We start from the raw sequence: 22,942 nt of genomic DNA on the forward strand, positions 1-22,942 counted from the left end.
CATTTGAAATTTATGGTCATGAATTCATAGGGAAAAGTCATGGTTGCATGTTTTTGTCTGGTATAGTTTTGTGGTTCTGAATCAAGATCAAGACACACATCATTTATTTAAGGTTTTACCAGGTATGTGTCAAGAAAGGCGAGAAGTGAAGGGTTATACTAGAGACAAAACATGACAAAAAGGAGAAATAACAGAAACAGTGGACTCAGTAGATTGGACATATCAATAAGGTCCAGGAAGTGCCAGAATGAGAATACTGAATTAGAGGGCCTCGAAGCACAAAAGATTGGAAAATGGGGAAAAAAGATTTTGAAGTGGTAAGTAATTTAATAAAAAAATCAAGAGGGAAGAGTATGATACCTGAATTGGTGAAGTGGGAATGGAAGAACAAATCTTTAGAAGAGAGGCAAAGAATTAGGAGGTTAAACTACTAAATGGATCATCCATGTTGGTAGAATCACTAAAAACAGTAATGTAGGAAAAGAGAAAATTAGTTAAAATTATCAGTGAATGGGAGATTATTAGATTGAGAAATTGGTTAAATTTGATGTCTTGAATATTCTTTATAAGGGCTCTATCCTTCTAATCTGTACTCTCATTATGCCAATATTTTATTTACAAGTCTTCAGTGTTACCTTATTTACCAGAAAAGTCCTCTTTCTTTGGTACAGTATGGCTCCAGCATGGCCCTACAGCTTTATTTTTCCTCCTCATCTTGTTTTCTTGGCTGCAGCCTACAGAGGACTTTTTGTTTCACAGTATCTTTCATATCCAGTAAATATATCTCTGGGCACATCCTTTCTCTGACACTGTGGCCATTCTCTTTTTCCTTTCCTTTTACACCAGCTTATTCATATTGTGCTCCTTCTTCTAAGATTTTACCTTTTTTTTTTTTTTTTTACTATTTTTTTTCAACGTCCTAATTTATATAAGGCATTTTGTTGTTTTATTTATGTCTTTCACTTCTGAGACTTTTCTTCTTTGAATTATAGTTATTTGTGTATATGTCTTCTGCTTTCCTCATGGACTCTAAGCACCTTGAACATAAGAACTATGTGTTACTAATCAAGCAATTTCATGTGGTGCTTAGCATACTAGTTTTTACACAAGTTTAGTTGTTCAGTTAAACTGAGTTACACATCTTTTTAGTTTTAGTTTTTAGACTTTTTTTGATATTTCAACCAAATGAAATAAATTTTTGTTTTTTCGTTGAACAATAGTAAGAATTTAGCTGTTTCTCATCTTAAAGTCAACTATGTCTACTTTCATAATACTTAGGTCATGTGTAATGTTATCGATTGGTTACATGACACACTTTAAGGGGTCTAGTTTATTGGTGTGGTCACAATGTATCCATGTAATAAAACTTGGGGGAGGGGGGTCCCTAAACTAGAGTCTAGGGACAGTAGAGGAAGGGTTACTTTCTGTTTCCAAAGTTTAAGAAGGAAACTATTTGACATGAAAGCATTTCCATTAAACTAGTGAATTAATAGAGTTGTAAAACAAAATTCTCCAGACCTGTCTACCTATGCCTTTCCACTTTCGTGGCTTTTTAAATTAAGAGCAGAAGGACTCATGTGGTGGAATGCAGGGATGAGAAAGAGGATACAAAGTAAAGTGTCAAGGTTTAATAATGTTTCCCAATATTTTTGTGTATTTTATGTATATCTAATTATATCTGATTATATGTATTTATAGCATGTAAGTATATGTAAAGCATACATAATCTATGTATAAGATTAATAAGCATATTAGTAATGCGTGTATGTGTATGTATGTAGTTTATATGGATATACCATATATACTTAAATAAAACTTTGAAACTGGCAAAACAATTAATATTGGTTAGGTATGTTTATGTTTATACTATACTGTTTAAACTATAAAGAAAGGTGAGAATGGTAAATTCAAAAGTCAAGTCGTTCTTAAGCAAGGCAAAGGGGAAGGGCTGGTGATTGGCAAGGGGCACAAACGATGGAGATGGGTTTTAAACTGCCAATTTCCTTTGCCAATGTTTGTATTTCAACCTAGATCTAAGTCTTATATATTAATCTTAAGGTGTCATATGCTTCACAATTAAACAAGGTTAACTTCAAGAAAAATTTATGACTTATTTTAGCCTTAAAAGAAATATGTTGGCTCATCTTAGTAATTCTTGCATATATGCATAATAGAAGTAGCAATTTATAGAAAGTATTTGTGTGTGCCTATGTGAGAGACACAATTACTTGCTGGTTAGATTAAGTTTTACTTGTTTTTTTCTATTAGGGTTAATTTGTTGTAACTTAATTCTCTGGAATAACAACAGCATGATTTATTATAGAAAGTCATATTTTGTAAATATAGTCAATGTCAATTTTTCCTCAGATACCTAATAAGAAATTTGTACAAAAATTTTATTCTTATGTATGTATATGTATCTGTATATGTACATAGATACGTAACATATACCTATACATATGTTTATATACATAGTTATTGAAACAAAAATACAAACACAATACTATTTTAGAAGTTGTAAGTCCGGGGATCCCTGGGTGGCGCAGCGGTTTGGCGCCTGCCTTTGGCCCAGGGCGCGGTCCTGGAGACCCGGGATCGAATCCCACGTCGGGCTCCCGGTGCATGGAGCCTGCTTCTCCCTCTGCCTGTGTCTCTGCCTCTCTCTCTCTCTCACTGTGTGCCTATCATAAATAAATAAAAGTTTAAAAAAATTTAAAAAAAAAAAAAAAAAAGAAGTTGTAAGTCCATATTTATAACCTCTGTTCAGTAGTAAGATTTTCAAAGTTATAAAGTAGTAATATATTTTTAAATTAGGAATCTCTCACTTGTGATCATTATTTATCTCATTCTTTTCATTTCAAAAATGTGTGGTTACTCTCTTGTAAAATCATTATTTTAGTTAAAAGTTTGTTGAAAATTCATATATTGACTAGGCTTTTAATCTAATTCATGAGTATTTGCCTTTTTAAACTATGAGCCTTTAATTTTATATATTCAGCATACACAAAATCTGTTTAAATAATGAAAAAACACTTTCTTAAATAAAATTCCTAAGATGTTTATCCGACAAAACATAATTGTGGTATCTCCAAGTAAATACTGCCATTTGGTCTAGCCATATATTTTGTAGACCTTGATTGATGATACAACTAATATGTACTTTTAAAACTTCAGTGTAATGAAATTTATGGATTTTAGTTTTCATTTCAAATACATTGAGAAATATTGTCAATACCATTTACTAATTACAATTTTTCAATAAATTACAGCTAAACATTTACCATTTTGGAGTTTAAAGTATGTCATCATGGCAAAGTTTCGAAGAAGGACTTGCATCATTTTGTCACTTATTATTCTATTTATTTTCTCCCTGATGATGGGTTTAAAAATGCTGAGACCAAATAAAGCTACTTCCGGAGATCCTTTTGGACTTGAACTTCTTCCAGAACTTCATCAACAAACTCACTTAAGGAAAAGCTTTGATTCCCAAAACAATGACAAAGTCAACAGTGAAACAAATATCAAGAACTTAAAAAGTGTTGAAATCACTATGAAACCTTCTAAAACCTCTGAACCTTACCTGGAAGAGCTGCCACCCCTGAATTATTATTTACATGCATTTTATTACAGTTGGTATGGAAATCCACAATTTGATGGTAAATATATACATTGGAACCATCCAATCTTGAAGCATTGGGACCCTAGAATAACCAAGAATTATCCACAAGGGAAACACAGTCCCCCGGATGACATTGGCTCCAGCTTTTACCCTGAATTGGGAATTTACAGCTCTCGGGATCCTTCTGTCATTGAAAGTCACATGAAACAAATGTACTCAGCTTCAATTGGTAATTATTTTTATATGTGTGTGCTTAGGTATGTGATTGTGTGTGTATATAAATGTAGAACATTTAAATAGCTAATTACTCTTCACATTGTTATTAATTATAATTTTAAACTTATAAATACCAAATTAAGCTGTATATATATTCTTAAACACCCAGGACACCACTTTTTAACATTACTTTAAAGTACATTGTTTAATTTCTAATATTTGGAACATTTCTGGATATATTTTTATTGGGTTCTAATTTAATATCCTTAATTATATTAAATTATTATTTACATAAGATACAATGAATTCTCCCACTTGAAGTACAAAGCTCAATTATGTTTCTCTAAAGTATACACCTGTTTAAATATTACCCCAACATGAAGTAAAACATTCTATAGCCCAAAACCTTTCCTCATGCTTCACTTATATACCCCATATTCCTCCCCAGGAAACTGATTCTATCACTGTAGAGTAGTTGTGAGTGTTCTCTTATTGTATGAAAATAGAATCATCTAGAATTTTGTGTGTGTGTGTGTGTGTGTGTGTGTAGTCCTTTGTTCACATCATTTTGAAGTTTACTCATGTTGTTAACTGTGTCAGTAGTTTAGTCATTATTGCTGAGTAGTATTCCGTTATATGATTATAGCAATTTGTTTCAGCATTCATCTTGATGGACATCCGGGCTGTCTCAAATTTTAGGCATGTAGTATATAATTTGGTCTTGTTTTTCTGTTTTTTTAAAACTAGTCTAATGATCTCTTTTAAAATATGTGTTTATTTATATTTAATGTAATAATGATATGGTTTATTTTAAATGTTTTGTTTGCTGTTTTGTATTTATCCCATCTGTTATTTTTTTCCTCTTTTTCTGCCTTCTCTTGTATAAAATAGGCTTGTTCCATTTTTTCTCTTCTCATACATTTTCATCTTTGTTATTTTATGATTGCTCTAAAATTTATAATACGCACTTTATCTGATCAGAAGTCTCTCGTTATTTTTGTTCCCCTTTCCCCTTAACTTTCTCTTCCCTCTAACTTCTGGCACTCCAATTGCACATGTTTACATAAAGCCATATTATCCCATCGGTAATTAGTAAAAAAAAAATAATAATAATAAAAAAATAATTATATCCCTGAGAATTCTTCAATTTGTTAATCTACTTTAAAAAAACAAAAAACAAAACAAAACATAAAAACCCTCTGTTGTGTTTCCTCTGTCTTATTAGTGACCCTAACACCAGGGCCATAAAAACAAATTGAGTATTCTCACATTTTTATAGCTGTACAAACTATAAGCACAAACTCACTATTGAGCTGATATGTACATCAGAGGTGTGCAAGACTTACTCATGAACAAAATGTAGAATTTTATGAATCTACATCAACTATGTGTAAGATGACTTGTTTTTCTTCTGTAATTCTTATTTAAAAAATCTACCATTCTAATATATACTTAAAGCTCCAGTTTCTATGGTCTGTGATAAAGACATAAAATATCAGACAGCATTGACTACCATCTGTGTTCACAATTTACTTTTGGGGAGAAAAACCTTTCAAATGGCTTTTCTTATTTGTACAAAGAGTTTATATCACATTTAAGTCATTTTTGTTATTTCAAGGTTGATTGTAACTATAAAGCTATGCTTTACGAAAAAATGGATATCCATGAAAGTTTCAGATTTTTTTAAGTGCAAACTGAACTTTATGCAATGAGTGTTCCCCCCATATATGTTCATATAAATAAATAATATGTAAATGACATACTTTGTATGTTATTATCTAATCGTGATTAAGAAGAAAACTTTCAGTTCATATTTAGTTTTATGCCTGCGTTATCTTGTGAATACCTTTTTTTTATTTTGATGGTATTATGAATTGGAGTTTTCTTCCATGCTTTTCAGAAGTTTTATGGTTAGTGTGTTAGTGTATGTGTTAAATGGAAGTGGTGAAAGTAACCATTCTGCCTTGTTCTTGATTCTCTAGGAAAAACTTAGTCTCACTCTTAGCTGTTCACTCTGGTATTTTTATATATAACTTTCATTGTGATAATTTCCTTCTCAGTTTTTGAGTATTTTTATCATGGAAGAGTTGAATTTTGTCAGGCCCTTTTTCTCATCAATGTAGATTTTTTTTTTTTTCCTTCTTCACTCTGTGGTATACTACATTTATTTATTTCCACATACTGTACCATCCTTGCATTCAGGAATAAATTCCACTTAATCAAGGTTTGTAATCCTTTTACTATACAGTTGACTTTTTCAGTAATGATAGATCTTCCTCGTCTTCTGATGGGTTTATGTCCTGTTAAATCCATAGTAAGTTGAAAATATCATAGGTCAAAAATACATTTTTTAAAATTTTAATTTTTTTTAGAGATTTTACTTATTCATGAGAGGCAGAGAAGAGAGGCAGAGACATAGGCAGAGGGGGAATTAGGCTCCCTGTGAGGAGCCTGATGCAGGACTCGATCCCAGGACCACAGGATTATGACCTGAGCCAAAAGCAGACACTCAACCACTGAGCCACCCAGGCGCCCTGAAAATACATTTAATACATCTAACCTAACATAGCTCAGTCTACCTTAAAGGTTCTAAGGACACTTATATTCACCAGTAGTTGGGAAATCATCTAATATGAAGCCTCTTTTATAAATAAGGTGTCAAAAATCTCATGTAATTTATTGAATACTATATTGCAGGTGAAAAACAACAGTTGTATGGGTACAAAATGATTGTAGATGTATGGCTTGTTCACTTTCATGATCACCTGGCTGACTAGGAACTGTGGCTCACTGCTGCTGCTCATCATCAGGAGGGAGTATTGTACCACATATTGTTAGCCCAGGAAAAGATCAAAATTCAAAATACGGTTTCTACTGAATGCCTATCACTTTCACACTATCATAGTATCATAAAGTTGAAAAATCTTAAGTTGAACCATCTCATATCTGGTACCATCTGTATTTTGTTGAGGAATTTTTACATCAATATTCGTTTGGGATAATGGTTTAATTATGTCTTTGCTTTGGTGTTAAGGTAATGCTGACCTCAGAATTAAAAAGTATTCCCTCCTCTTTAATGTTTTGGATAGTTTGAGAAGAATTGGTTTAATTCTTCTTTAATGTATATTGATAGAACTCACCTATGAAACCTTTGGGTCCAGGGCTTTTCCTTGTTGGGAGATTTTTGATTAGTGATTTACTTTGCTTGCTAGTTATAAGTCCATTCTATTTATTTCTTCATGGTTTAGTGTTGGTAGCTTTGGGCCTTCTAGGAATTTGTATATTTCAATATGGTTGTCCAATTTTTTGCCTTATATTTTTTCATAGTACTCTCTGATCATTATTTCTGTAGAATTATTAGTAATGTCCCCACTTGTCTTTCTGATTTTAGTACTTTGTATCTTCTTTCCTTTTTCTTAGCCCATCTGGCTAGAGGTTTGTTAGTTTTGATGATTTCTTCAAAGAACCAACCTTTGTTTTCATTGATTTTTCTGTTTCTTAATTCCCTATTTCACTTATCTGTGCTCTATAAGTTCCTTCCTTCTAGAAGTCTTACTACTTTTTTCTTCTTGTACTAATTCCTTAAGTTGTAAAGTTAGGTGGTGGTTTTGAGATCATTCTTGTTTTTTAGATGTAAGCATTTATGGCTGTCAGTTTATCCCCTTAGCTAGTATCACCTCGTCCATATCCAGTTTTGATATGTCATGTTTGTTTTATTTTTTTCTAAGTGTTTAGAAAACACTTGGCTTATGATTTCTTTTTTGATCTACTGTTGTTTAATCCTTTAGTCTTTAATATAGTATATTAAATATAGACTTGAGAGGATTTATTTTTTAATGTTAAATCTTATTCTTCATTCCTGGAATAAACCCCATTTGTTGATAATTTATTATCTTGTTTATATAATAGTATATCCTGTTTGCTAATCTTTTTTAAAAGATTTGTCTATGTCCATGTTCAGCTTGTAGATTGGTCTGCAATTTTTCTTTTCTTATCTGTCTTTTTGTTATTAAAGTAGTGCTGGTGAAGTGCTCAGTTAGGTGTCTAGCATTTGATTTTGGCTTAAATCATGATCTCACAGTCATGAGATCCAGCCTCACATTAGGCTTCATACTCAGTGTGGAATCTGCTTGATATTCTCTTCCTTTCCCTATGCCCCTCCCTTCACTTACACTTGTACTCTCTTTCTAATAAATAATTAAAATGTTAAAAAAAACAAAAATAAAAAGGCTAGCCTGATAAAACTAGTTAAAACTTCCCTCTTTTTTTCTGGAAGAGGTTAAGTAGAGTTGGTGGTATTTCATATTCTGTATTTGATAGAATTCTCCAGTGAAACCATTTTGGCCTGGCGGTTTCTTACTTCATTTAAATTCAAGTTCATTAATAGGACTATCCATGTTATCTATTTCTTCTTGAGTGAGTTTGGTCCTTTTTTAGTTTTTAAAGAACTGGTCAGTATCATCATATTTGTCAGTTTTATGTACAAAAATTTGTTTATATTATGCCTCCATTACGCTTTAAAATATATGAGGTCTTTATATTCTGAATGTTTTACCTCTTTCATCTGTGCTTTTAATAGTTTTTTTTCCCTCTCTCTCTTTTTTTTTTTTTTTTTTTTTTAATTTTGTCAAGTGTATCTAATATTACTGATCCTTTCAGGAAACCAATACTTGGTTTCATTATCTGGAAAAATATTAATTGCTGTGGAATTATATCTTACAAATGTCAGTTGAAGTTCTTGATAGTATTGTTCAGGTCTTTTCTATGCTTGCCAGTTGTCTACTTGTTCTATCAATTATTGATAAAACAGTGTTGATGTCTTCAAGTGTAATTGTGGACTTAATCTGTTTCCCCTCCCAGGTCTGCCATTTTTTTTGTTTTCTATATTTTGAAGGTCTTTTGTTAAGTACATGAACATTGAGAACTGCTATATCATTTGGATGGAGTCCTTTATTATGAAGTATCCCTTATTTTTTTTTAAAGATTTTATTTATTTATTCATGGGAGACACAGAAAGAGAGAACCAGAGACATAGGCAGAGGGAGAAGCAGGCTCCATGTAGGGAGCCCGATATGGGACTTGGTCCCAGGACTCCAGGATCACGCCCTGAGCTGAAGGTAGACGCTTAACTGCTGAGCCACCCATGCCTGTCTGAAATATCCCTTATTAATGCCGGAAATATTCTTTGTTCTAAGGTCTTCCTCGATGTTAATATAACAACTCAAGCTCTCTTTAATTAGTGTTTACCTGGTAAATCTTTTTTTTTGTTCTTTCTTAACCCATCTATGTCTTCATACTTAAGTTGTGTTCAAGGAAATCAGTCTGATCAGGTCTTGCTTTTTTTAAACCAATTTGAAAATTTTGTCCTTAAAATGGTATGCTTAGACTGTTTGTACTCAGTGTGATATAGGATTAGATGGATTGCAGTCTGTCATTTGCCACTCCCTATTTATTCCATTTCTTTGTTCCCCTCTTTTTTTTTCTGTGTTCTTTGGATTAATTGAATAATTTTTATGATTCATATGCTCTTCACTATTTGCTTCTTTTTTCTTTTTTTAGTTGTTGACATAAGGTTTACCAAGTACACCTTTATATGATCAGTCCACTTGCAAATAATACATACTTTGTATATAGTATAAGGACCTCATCACAATATATTCCAAATTTTTCCGTCCCATATCTTTTGCTATTGTCATAACTGTCACATAAGACACTGTACATTATTACTCTTTTTCTTATAGATCAGAGGTTGGCTAACATCTTCTTTAAAGGACCAGCCATATTTTTGGTTTTGCAGGCCACATTGTCTATTACAACTACCCAACTCAGCCATTAAATGTAAAAGTGGCCATATGTAAACAAATGTATAGAAAACTTACAGAGGAGAAGATTTGGCTTGTGTGCCATAGTTTGTTGATGACAGCTTTAAACAATCATTCAAAAAAAAAAGTAAAATAAACAATCATTCATCTTATAAATAATTAAAAGACAAATGTTAATTTTATCTTTTATATTTCCAGTGTTCTTATAATACTAATCTGCTTGTGAGGAATTCTTTCAAGTGTTGTTTATATTGTTTTGAATGATGTTTCTTCTGCTATAGAATTCTCAGTGGGCAGATTTAAGAGGTTTTTGTGTTCTTATGGAACTTTAAAAATGTTACTCTATTATCTTCGATCCTGGTTTCTGATAAGTATACTATAATTTTTACAAATCTTTTCATATCTTTACTTTTCTGAATGTTTCTGTCTTCTTGCATTGACTTAAAATGTTTTTTTCTTCGTTTTTTATTTTTAGCAGTTTAAAGATTTGTATATGTTGGTTTTGGTATTTATCCTAGGTATTCTGAGCTTCTTGAATTTGTCGTTTTGTCTGTCATCTGCTTTAGATAATTCTTAGCAATTACTTTACATGTATACCTTCTGCCTCTTCAGAGTTTACAATGAGATGAATGGTAGAATGTTGATGCTTATCCTAGAAATGTTGGATGTTTTGTTTTAAACTTTATTATTATATTTTAATTATTATAATTTTTGTGACTTGCTTGAATTTACTCTCCTTAGCTCTGTTCATTCTGTTCATGAGTTTGTTGAAGGTATTCTTCATCTTTTAACATGTTTTTCATACCCAAATTTCTTATTCTTTTTATTGAGGTACAACTAACATACAACAGTATGTTGTATTGTATACAACATCAGTGTTGTATTGATATCAAGTGCTCAACATACTTGTTCAACATATGTGGCTTAGTGCTACTATAAGTGTAGTCACCATCTGTCACCATACAATGTTATTACAATATTATTGATGACATTCCCTATGCTATACCTTTCATCTCTCTGACTTATTTATTCCTTAGCTGTAAGTTTGTACTTCTTAATATCCTTTATCCATTTCACCCATCCCCCCACCGTTCTCCCTTCAGGCAGCTACCAATTTGTTCTTCATATTTATGGGTCTGTTTCTGCTTTGTTTTTTGTTTGTTTTATTTTTTAGGTTCCACATATAAATGAAATACCATGATATTTGTGTCCCTGACTTATTTCACTTAATACGCTCTGGGTCCATCTATGTTTTTCAAATGGCAAGACTTCATTCTTTTTATGGCTAAGTAATATTCCATTGTGTGTGTGTACGTATATACGTGTATTTAGACACACCACATCATATTTAGCAATTCATCTATGGAAGGGTACTTGGTCTGCCTCTATATTTTGGCTATTGTAAATAATGGTGCATATATCTTTTTGAATTAGTGTTTTCATTTTCTGTAGAAAAAAATAAGTGTTTTCATTTCCAGTAGTAGAATTACTGGATCATAAGGTCTTTTTCTTCCTTCCTTTCTGAACGCTTTCAAGATCTATCTATCTATCATCTATCTATCTATCTATCTATCTATCTATCTACCATCTCTTTATCTGTGTGAGAGTGTGAGCATGCATGAATGTGGAGAGGAGATGGAGGGAGAGGGAGAACAGACTGCCAACTGAGCAGGGATCCCAATGTGGGGCTTGATCTCAGGACCCTGAGATCGTGACCTGAGCCAAAGGCAGACACTTAACCACCTGGTGCCCCCGATCATAAGGTATTTCTATTTTTAGTTTTTTGAGGAACCTCTATACTGTTTTTTGCACAGTGGCTGCACCTATTTACAGTCTTTCCAACATTGTATAAGGGTTTCTTTTTTCCCATATTCTTGCCAAGACTTGTTATTTGCTGTCTTTTTTATTCTAGCCATACTAACAGATACAAGATAATATTTCATTTTGGTTTTGATTTGCATTTCCCTGATGATCAGTGGTGTTGAACATCTTTTCATGTGATTATTGGTCGTCTGTATGTCCTCTTTGGAAAAAATATTCAAGACTTCTGCCCATTTTTAAATCAAATTATTTTTTGTTTTTTCTTTTTTTATTGGTGATACTGGTGTTAAGTTATATGATATGACATATGATTTATAGATACCTTCTCCCATTCAGTAGGTTGCCTTTTCATTTTGTTCATGGATTCCTTTGCTGGGCAAAGCTTTTTATTTTGGGATAGTCCCAATAGTTTATTTTTGCTTTTGTTTCCCTTGTCAAAGGAGACAAAACTAGGAAAATTTTGCTAAGACCATTGTCAAAAGACATTACTGTTTTCTTCTAGGGAGATATTGAGTTGCAGGTCTCACACTTAGGTCTTTAATCCCTTTTGAGTTTATTTTTTTTGTATATTGGGAGAAAGTTGTCCAGTTTCACTTCTTTGCATGTAGCTGTAGAGCTTTACCAGAACCCTTTATTGACAAGTCTATCTTTATCCCATTGTATATCCTTGTTTCCTTTGTTATAGACTAATTGACTATGGGTTTAGTTCTGAGCCCTCTGTTCTGTTCCATTGATTTATGTTTCTTATTTTTTATCCAATACAATACGGTTTTGATTACTACATCTTTGTGTAGTGTACCTTGAAATCTGGGATTGTGATACCTTCAACTTTACTCCTTTTAAAAAAAAAATTACTTATTAGAGAGAGAGAGAGAGAGAGAGAGATCACAGAGGCAGAGGCAGAGAAAGAGGAGAAGCCAACTTCCCGCTGAGCAGAGAGCCTAATGCAGGACTCCCAGGGCCCTGAGATCATGATCTGAGTCCAAAGGCAGACACTTGACTGACTGAGCCACCTAGGTGACCCAACTTTATTCTTCTTTCACAGGATTGCTTTGACTGAGGTCTAGTGGTTCTATACAAATTTTAGGATTATTTGTTTCAGTTCTGTGAAAAGTGCTGTTGGTATTTTGATAGAGCTTGCATTGAGTCTATAGATTACTTTTGTTAATATGGACATTTCAACAGTATTTTTCCAAACCATGAATATGGAACATTTTTCCATTTATTAGTGTTCTTTAATTTTTTTCATCAGTGTTTTATAGTTTTCAGAGTATAATTTTTTTTACCTTCTTTATTAAGTTTATTCTCAGATATTTTATTATTTTTGGTGTGATTGTAAATGAAGCTGTTTTCTTTATTTCTCTTATACTTTGTCAGTAATGTATAGATAATGCAACAGATTTCTTTTTATTAATTTTGTATCTTGCAACTTTACTGAATTCATTGATCAGTTCTTAGTAGTTTTTCGGTGGAGTCTTTAGGGTGTTCTATATATAGTATCATGTCATTTGCAAATAGTGACAATTTTACTTCTTTACCAATTTGGATAACTTCTATTTCTTGTCTGATTACTGCAATTAGGACTTCAGTACTATATTGAATAAAGATAGTGAGAGTGGACATCCTTGCTTCATTCCTGAAAAAGGAAACACTTTCAATCTTTCACCATTGACTGTGGTGTTAATTGTGGGGTTTTACTATGTGATTTTTATTATCTTGAATTATGTTACCTCAAAACCCATTTTGTTGAGAGTCTTTATCACAAATGGGTGTATGTTTATGTCATTTGCTATTTTTGCATCGATTGAGCTTATCATATGGTTTTTATCCTTTCTCTTGTTATTGTGATATATCACATTGATTGTTTTGCACATATTGAAACACCCTTGCATCCCTAGAATAATCCTACTTGATTGTGGTGAATGATCCTTTTAGTATATTGTTGAATTCTGTTTGCTGGTATTTTGTTGAGGATTTTATATCTACATGTTAATCAGAAATACTGGTCTCCAGTTTTCTTTCCATGTATTGTCTTTGTCTAGTTTTGGTATTAGTCTAATGATGGCCTCATAGAATTAATTTGTTAATTTTCCTTCTGTTTTGGGGAATAGTTTGATAAGAGTAAACATTAACTCTTCTTTAAATGTTTGGTAGAATTCACTTGTAAATCTGTTGGGTTTGAACGTTTATTTGTTGGGAGCTTTTTTATAACCAGTTCAATTTTATTACTAGTCATTGGCCTATTCAAATTTTCTATTTCGTCCTGATTCAGTTTTGGAAGATTATGTATTTCTAGGAATTAATCCTTTTCTCCTAGGTTATCCCAATTTTATGGATGTGCAAGTGGTGGGGAAGGGGAGAGGAAAGGAAGAATCTTAAGCAGGCCCCATGCCCAGTGCAGAACCCCAAGTGGGACTTAATCTCATGACCCTGATATGACCTGTACCAAAATCAAGTTGGGTACTTAACCCACTGAGCCACCAAGCTGCCTCTTGCACCAATTTGTTGAAACATATTTTTTCATTATATTCTTTTATAAATCTTCACATTTCTGTGGTATTGGTGGTTATTTCTCCTTCATTTCTGATTTTATTTATTTGAGTCCTCTTTTTTTTTTTTTTTTTTCCTTGATGAATCTGGCCAAAATTTTATCAATTTTGTTTTTCTTTTCAAGGAAGCAGTCCTGATTTCATTGATCTTTTTTTCTTTTTTTCTGTTTGGTGGTCTTTATTTACTTATCTATCTATCTATCTATCATCTATCTATCTCTGTTTCTGCTCTGAACTTTATTATTGTCTTTGGACTATGTTTGTTCTTTTTCTAGCTCTTTTAGGCCTGGGTTTGGTAATTTGAAATTTTTTCTTGTTTCTTGAGACAGGCCTGTATTGCCATAACTTCTCTCTTAGAGCTTAACTGCTTTTTATGTGTCCCAAAGATTTTGGATAGTATATTTTCATTTTCATTATCTCTAAGTGCTTTTTAATTTTCTTTTTGATTTCATGATTGACTTACTCACTGCTTAGTAGCATGTTGTTTGGCCTTGCTGTATTTATGATCTTTACAGATTTTTTTCTTGTAATTGACTTCTAGTTTCACATTATCATGGCAAAAAGATCCTATATATGATCTTAATCTTCTTAAATTTATTGACACTTGTTTTGTGTCCTAACATATTATGTGTCTTGGAGAATGTTCGATGTGCATTTGGAAAGAATGTATTTTTTTCTGTTTTTGAATAGAATGTTCTGAATACATCTGTTAATTTCCATCTTATCTAATGTGTCATTCGGAGCTACTTTTTCCTTGGTATTTTTCTCTCTGGATTGTCTTTCCATTGATGTAAGTGGGGGTATAAACACCTCTACTATTATTATAATACTGTCAATTTCTCCATTGCTGTCAATGGTTGCTTTATATATTTAGGTGTTTCTATTTTGGGTGTATAGATATGTACAATTGTTATATCTTCTTGTTGGATTGACCCCTTTATTATTATGTAATGCCCTTTTTTGTCTCTTGCTACAGTCTTTGTTTTAAAGTTTATTCTGTCCCATTAGTATTGATAACAAAGTTTGTTGTTGTTGTTGGATGGTCTAGGTTTTCCAGGTCTCCTTCTTTTCAGAATGTGTGTATCTTTAGGTCTGAAGTGAATGTTTTTTGGGCAGGATATAGATGGGTCTTGTTCTGTTAGCCATTCAGTAGCCCTGTGTCTTTTAAGAGCATTTAGTCCATTTATATTTAATATTGATAGGTATGTACTTAATGCTTTTTTGGTTGTTTTAGCTTTTCTCTGTATCTTTCTTTTAATTTCGTTTGATGGTTTTATTTAGTGTTATGCTTGGATTCTGTGTGTGTGTCTCTGTGTATCCATGTATAGGTTTTTGATTTTTGGTTTCCATTAATTTATATATAATGTGCATACCAGTCTTGGTTCATGATTGCTTAAGTTCAAACACATTCTGAATAGTACTAAATATATATATTATGTTTTCTTAGTTTGTATATGCTTCAAGTGACTTTTGTAGGTATAATTGATCTTACTGCTTTTATGTCTTAACTTCCATACTGGCTTTATAAGTAATTCATTTACTTCCTTTACCGTATGTGTGCTTTTACCTGTGAATTTTTTTCTTTTATAATTTTCTTACTTGTACTTATGGTTTCTTTTAATATGAAGAATTCTGTTTATCATGTAAGGCTGGTTTAGTGGTGATGAACTCCTTTAACTTTTGTTTGGGAAGCTACTTCTTTTCCCTTTCCTTTTCCTTTTTCTTTTCCCTTTCCTTTTCCTTTTCCTTTTTCTTTTTCTTTTCCTTTTTCTTTTCCTTTTTCTTTTATTAATATTTTATTTACTCATCAGAGACACAGAGAGAGAAGCAGAGACATAGACAGAGGGAGAAGTAGGCTCCCTTTGGGGAGCCCGATGCAGGACTCAGTCCCGGGATCATGACCTGAACCAAATGCAGATGCTCAATCACTGAGCCACTCAGACATCCTATTTCTATTCTGAATGATAAACTTGCTGGGCATTCTTGGTAGCAAATTTTATGTTTTGTTTTGTTTTATTCCCCGCCCCCCTTTCATCCTTTTGAATATATCATGCCACTTTCTTCTGACCTTTACAGTTTCTGCTGAGAAATCAGCTAATAGCCTTAGGGAGTTTTCCTTGTATATAACTTTTTCTTTACTCTTGCTGATTTTAAAATTCTTTTTATCGTTATGTTTTGCCATTTTACTTACTATGTGTCTTAGTGTGGACCTTGGGTTCATCTTGTTGGTGCCTGTGTGTGCTTCCTGGATCTGATGTCCATTTCCTTTCCCAGATTAGAAGTTTTCAGCTTTACTTTTTCAGATTTTCTCCTGCCTTCTCTCTTTCCTTTTTATGTTTTCCCTATAATGTGGATGTTACTACACTTGATGATGAGTTTCTTTAATCATCTTCTCCTCTTCCTCCTCCTCCTCTTCCTCTTCTTTCCTTCCTTCCTTCCTTCCTTCCTTCCTTCCTTCCTTCCTTCCTTCCTTCCTTCCTCCTCCTCCTCCTCCTCCTCCTCCTCCTCCTCCTCCTCCTCCTCTTCCTCCTCGTCCTCTTCCTCCTCTTCTTTTCATTAACCTCTTTCTCTCTTTGCTGTTCAGCTTGGATGCTTCCTCCCATTACCCTGTCTTCCAGATCACTGATCTGTTCTTCTACATCCTTTAATCTTCTGTGTATTGTCTCTGGCTTTTTGTTTTGTTTCATAATCTAAGCAATTGAGTTCTTTATCTCTAACTGGCTCTTCTTTTATACATCTCTTTGTTGAAGTTCTGAGTTCATTCATTCTATTTTCAAGTCCAGTGACTATCTTTATGATCATTACTTTGAATTGTCTGTCAGGCATATTTGCTTATCTCAGTTTCATTTAATTCTTTTGCTATGATTTGTTTCATTTGGGACATATTTCTCCATGTCCTCATTTTGTCTAACTCTGTGTTTGTGTCCATGTATTAGGGAGATCATTTATGTCTCCTGCTTTTTTAAAAGTAATGGCCTGTAGAAGAGGTCCTGTGGTACCCTGTCAATCCTCCCTGGTCACCAGAAACAGGTACACCTGGGGTGTCTACTCTGTAGGCAGTGTGTGCCCTAATGTTGTGGTGGAACTGCTTTTGTGTTCAGCTCAGCCAACTGCAGTGACCCATTGTAGGCACACTAGGCAGTTTGTGCAATTGAGAAGTCTATTTGAGGCCTTGGCAGGCTAGTAGGTGGGTAGGGTCAGCAATCAGGCTGTTTGCCCTTAGCCTTTCTGCCACAGCTGTGGGATACCAAACAGCAAATGTTCTTTCTGTTCAGCCAGTAAAGAGGCTTTGATGCTGGAACTTTGGGCATTCTAGTGTAGGATTATCTTCCCCTTTCCCCAGGGCAGGAATCACTTTTGAGTGATGCTGGTCCCTGCTGGGGTTGCTTGAGGGTTATGGTGGGGCAGGAACCACTTTGGTGGAATGCCTGACAGGGCGGTAGGAGGGTTGGATGGTAGGTCTGCAGGTGAATGTGGGGACAGAGCACATAGTACTAGCAAGATAGGTAGAGAGTGTTAGTACTGGCTCCTGCAAGTGTCCGACTACCTAGGATGGGAGAGGGCAAGAGAAATGACACCTTACCAATACTTTTGTTTCGAAAGAAGTCTTCTGATGATTCCCCCCTCGCCCCCTCCCCCTGGCATATGTTCTAAGATTACTGAATAAATCTCCTTCATGTATACCCCAGGCACTTTTCAGACTGCTGTTGTGCTGTGTCTCTGGTTGAGTTAATAATTATGCTGGATTTTTAAAGGCAGGACTCTGTTCCCTATTGTTATCTGACCCTGTTGAAGTTAATCCCAGCTGATTTTTAAAGTATGCGAAGTTAAGTCTTGCTGATATAAAGTTCCTAAAGTTAAGTCCCATTGGTTTTCAAGGCTTGATGTTATGGGAACTCATCTTCCCAGTGCATTCCCCAGTGTCCTGCGTGCTGGTGTAGGGTTTAATCCTCTTCCTTTTCTTTAGTTGTGGTATAAGTCCTGTTTGTGGTTAATCTCACCTGGCGTTTTGATTCCTAATTGTGCCTCCACCTCTTCTATCCTTTTTGATGTGACTACCTGTCTGTGATTTAACTGTGGAAAGTCTTCTCTGCCAGTCTTCAGATTATTTTCATATATTTTACATATATGTGGCTATAATCTTGGGAGGAGGTGAGTTTGGGATCATCCTACATATCTTTCCTGAATTTCTATTTGATTCTTAGTTTTCATCTCAGCTGATCTACATATGATGGCTCTCTTTCCCATTAGACCTTTTAATGTTTTAATCATAATAATTTTATACTCATTGTTTAATTATTTCTGTTTCATATCTTAGTCTAGTTCTTTTGACTGCTTTGGCTCTTGACAGTTATTTTTTTCTTGCTTTTTTATATGCCTCGTGCTTTTTGTTGAACATAGGTTATCTTATATAGTGACAATAGTATTCATGTCTAGAACTGGGCTTGCCTTTCTTCTAAATCTTTAGTTTGGAATAATGTTTGATATGTTAGAAAGAAACAGTAAATTATATGAGAAGCTATTATAAACTTTGCGGAGTTAAATGCATCCTACTTTATTTGTCATTGTCTTTTTATTTCCTTGTAATTATGTGGGGGTCTTATTTTATTCATTCTCTGTACTTTTTAAAACATAACTTTTAGAGAATGAACTGAACTTATATCCAATTTACAAATGGAAATTTAAGTAAAATAAAAAATACCTATCAAATAATGGAATGGGAACTTGATTCTCTAGGTCTGATTTCATGTCTTGTGTTCTTAACTATTATCTGTCTAGATTCATTATTTGACTACATTGGAAGAAAACATAATTGAGTTTCATTTATATTGAAGGCCCTGTGATATGTGCTTTGGAGGGACAACATAATCAATAGGACATCTGTATTTAATAAAATGCTAGGGGTGCCTGGGTGGCTCAGTTGGTTAAGTGTCTGAGTTTTGGTTTCAGTTCTGGTTGCGATCTCAAAGGTCATGAGATCAAGCCCCACATCAGGCTCTGAGCTCAGTAGGGAGTCTGCTTGAAAACTATCTCCCTCTGCCCCACCCCCTGCTTGGCACACACTCTCTGTCTCTCAAATAGATATATCTTAAAAAAATAAAAAATAAACTGCTAATATTCTAAGAATAGACCTTAAAGAATAGTTCTTGTCACTAAACAGTTGAAATAGTAGAAATACACAGTAATCATATTTGTAAATGATACTTAGTTTATGTGTTTAGGGAAAGTTTTCTGGTTGCTGTGATGATTCGTTACCTCTGTAAGTGGTCCAACCCTCCTCATGAGGAGGACCATCATCATTGGCTTATTTCACAGGCCATTACTTACTCGGAACTCATGAGTCATATAGTTCAAGAGACACTGTACAAAGATAAATTAGACTGTGGAACACAGTATGGGGATAGAATTAGACATGTGGAAAGGATAATTTGATACAATAAAAATCTGAAAGAAAATGAGGAACAAAGAACATTCTTCTTAAGCCTTAGTATATAACTTCAACGAGGAAAATGAAGAAGAAAAATCAGTAGGGAAGAATGAAATGGTTAGAGTATCAGGAGAATCAATAATCTAGCAATGCTGTCCAATAGAACTTTCTTGATAATGAAAATGTTCTATATCTGTGCTGTTCAATACAGTAGAAAATACTCGTCACTTTAAAGCTAGAGAATTTCCCAAGTGTTTTCAACCTGGGACTTAATCCACAGTTTTGAGAATTGGTTTACTTCTGCCAACTCTTTTGGGCAGACTGATTTCCTTGCTCATTTACTTCTCTTCTTCATGATTTTGCCTCAATTTGGACAAGTAATTCCTTACTCTCCAGCTCTTTGACTTTAAGTTTTTTGTAATCCATATTTTATTTAATAAGTTTTTTTCATTGGAAATGTTCTGTGTAGCCTAATCTATTACTAGAAACAGGAATCTTTTGTATTTCATGGAAGAATGCTATGCCTACAATTTTCCTAGGCTTCACGGCATTTTCTTTCTTTTGTATATTCTTCCTTTACTATTTTGTCTCAACTTTGTTTTCTTCATTTATTTCTTGCAGGATTTTTTAATAATTTCCATGTTGAGAATATTTTGATTGTGACTTTTCACTGATAGTGTTCTTTTTATAAGCTAGGCTGGTAGGCAGCTTAGATGTTTGATCCATTGTTTCCAGACACTTTCTTACCAGCATTTTTCTCTATATGGTGGACTCCCTTCGTGGCTAGCCATAAGCTTCCCTAAAGCATCTGATGTATTTTAGATTATTTTTTCTACTTCTTGTGTTCTTATTGCTATTTTTATTTTCAGAGTAGATAGATGATACAGACATCTCTTTCTGTAAACTTTGATGACAGTTCTGTTTTATTTCTCTAGATGGGGCTGCTCTGTACATTGCTGGTTCTACTATAAAGTTTAAAGCTTATAATTTAGTTCTCTGCCGGTTTCTAATCTTGCACTTCTGTATTTCCACATGCTTCTCTTTTGGTACCATTGTATTTATCTCCATGCCTTGAAGAGTATTTTGATTGATTTAGAAATAAGTAGCATTTTATTAATGGCCTCTCATTTCTTTATATATTAGTGAGGCTTTGAATTAGTTGATTTCCAATATTCCTTCAAAGTTAGTGTTTTTTTTTTTTTTGCAGGCTTATGTTTCTAAAACTTATTTTGTAATATATCATTTCAAAAGTAAGTAAGTAATACAAGGAGAAACTAATTTTTTTCTTGAATTTTCGTAATTGTGCCAAATGGTAAGTATCCATAGTATCTTCCAGTATGTAAATGGATAAACTGTGGTACATTTGTGCAATGAGATATTATGCAGCAGTAAAAAGAATGCTCTATAAATTCATAAAAAGACACAAATGAACCTTAATTAAGATGGCTGACTGAAAGAGTTACTGTGTGATTCCACCTATGTAACCTTGTGGAAAAGACAAAGCAATAGAGATATTGAAAAGATCAGTTATTATCCAGGGAATTGAGAGGGAGAGGAAGGAGGGATGAATAGATGCCAAAAGATTCTGAGGTTGGTAAAACTATTCTGCATAATACTGTAATGGTGGGCACATATGCTTTTGTCAGAAGCCATACAACTGTACATCATAAAGAGTGAACCCTAATGTAAATTGTGGACTTTGCTTAATAATGTATCAATATTGGTTCAAGTGTGGCAAATATACTACATTACTGCAAGATATTAATAACAGGAACCCTGTATGTGAGTTGGAGAGGGGTGTAGGAGGAGAATATATGGAAACTACTTTCTGTGTAATTTTTCTGTAAACCTAAACTTATTCTGGAAAGTAGAACCTATTAACTAAAATATATTCATACCTGATAAAAAAATTCACAAATATGACTATATAAAGTAAATAACCATACATAGTATCTAAGTAAGAAAACAACTCATATGATAATGTATTTCTTTTCTATTATTAACAATTTGATCTTTATTCTACCTTTTTAAAAACTTTTTTTAGAATACCTCTAGTTACTCCTGTTCCTATATTTATTTTTCTTTTTGGCCTTTTCTATTAGGTGTACTAGCCCTATCTTGGTACCCACCTGGTACAAATGATGAGAATGGAGAAAATACTGATGACTTGGTACCAACTATTTTGGATAAAGCTCATAAATATAATCTGAAGGTATTTAATTTTATATTTTTTTGAGATATCATTGGCATATGACATATTCAGTTTCAGGTATTCAACATAATGATTTGATATGTTTATTTTGTGAAAGGATCATCACAAAAACCTAGTTAACATTCATCATCACATTTTTACAAATTATTTTTTCTTGTGATACAAATTTTTAAGATCTATTCTTACTGGCTTTTAAATGTATAATACCATGTTAATTATAGTCACCATGCTATACATTATATACCTAGGTATATTTTTATTTTATAACTGGAAATCTGTACCTTTTAACCATCTTCACTCATTTCACCCTCTACCCCCTCTCACCTTAGAACATCTGTTCTCTGTTTCTATGAGGTTGTTGTTGTTTTGTTTTTAATTCTACATTTAAGTGAGATCATACGATATCTGTCTTTATCTGACAGACTTATTTGTAGCATAATGAACTCAAGGTCCATCTACGTTGTAACAAATGACAAGATTTCCTTCTTTTTGTAGTAAAATAACATTCACCTTGTCTATATAAATTTTCTTCATTAATGGACATTTAGGTTATTTTCATTTCTTGGCTGTTGTAAATATAGGCACACCTTGTTTGTGGTGCCTAGCTTTTTGTGCTTTGCAGATACTATATTTTTTTAAAAAATTGACATTTTGTGGCAAGGCTGCATATAGCATATATATATCAGCACTATATTCCAACAGTATTTGCTTCATGTTTTGCATCACATTTTGGTAATTCTTACAGTATTCCAAACTTTTTCATTATATTGGTTAAGGTGATTTGCGATGAGTGATTATGACTTGTTGAAAGATCAAATGATGGCTAGTGCTTTTTAGCATTAAAATATTTTTTAATTAAGACGCATACATTGTTTTTTTAGACCTAATACCATTGTAAACTTAGACTACAGTGTAGTGTAAGCATAACTTTTTTATGCACTGGGAAGCCAAAAAAAATTCATTTGGCTCACTTTTTTTTTGCCATATTCATTTTATTATGATGGTCTGGAACCAAACCCGTAATGTCTCTGAAGCATGGTTGTAAGGATACAGTAAGCATAGGTATTTTTTCAAGCTTGTTTTTGTTTCCTTTGGATAAATACCAGAAAGGAGATTACTGGATCATATGGTAGTTTTATTTTTAATTTTTTAAAAAACTTCCATAAAGTTTTCTATAGTGGCCTCATCAATTTATATTCCCACCAATAGTGCACAAGTGTTCCCTTGTCTCTACATCCTCTCCAACACTTATTATTTCTTAAAGATTGATTTATT

General features: G+C 33.2%; 1 protein-coding gene across 6 annotated transcripts in view; it reads left to right on the plus strand.

Annotated features, from left to right (window-relative positions):
• The window catches only part of MANEA (mannosidase endo-alpha), a 72,794-nt gene that overhangs the window by 20,100 nt on the left and 29,752 nt on the right, over positions 1-22,942 (plus strand). For all 6 annotated transcript variants that reach the window (XM_035697547.2, XM_035697556.2, XM_025444372.3 and 3 more), the window contains 2 exons: positions 3,270-3,848; positions 21,558-21,667. In XM_035697547.2, the coding sequence (XP_035553440.1) occupies positions 3,308-3,848; positions 21,558-21,667 (651 nt within the window). In that variant the 5' untranslated portion in view covers positions 3,270-3,307. The remainder of the gene's footprint in view (positions 1-3,269; positions 3,849-21,557; positions 21,668-22,942) is intronic.

Source organism: Canis lupus, chromosome 12 (assembly GCF_003254725.2).
Source record: "Canis lupus dingo isolate Sandy chromosome 12, ASM325472v2, whole genome shotgun sequence".
NCBI classification, from domain to species: Eukaryota; Metazoa; Chordata; class Mammalia; order Carnivora; family Canidae; genus Canis; species Canis lupus.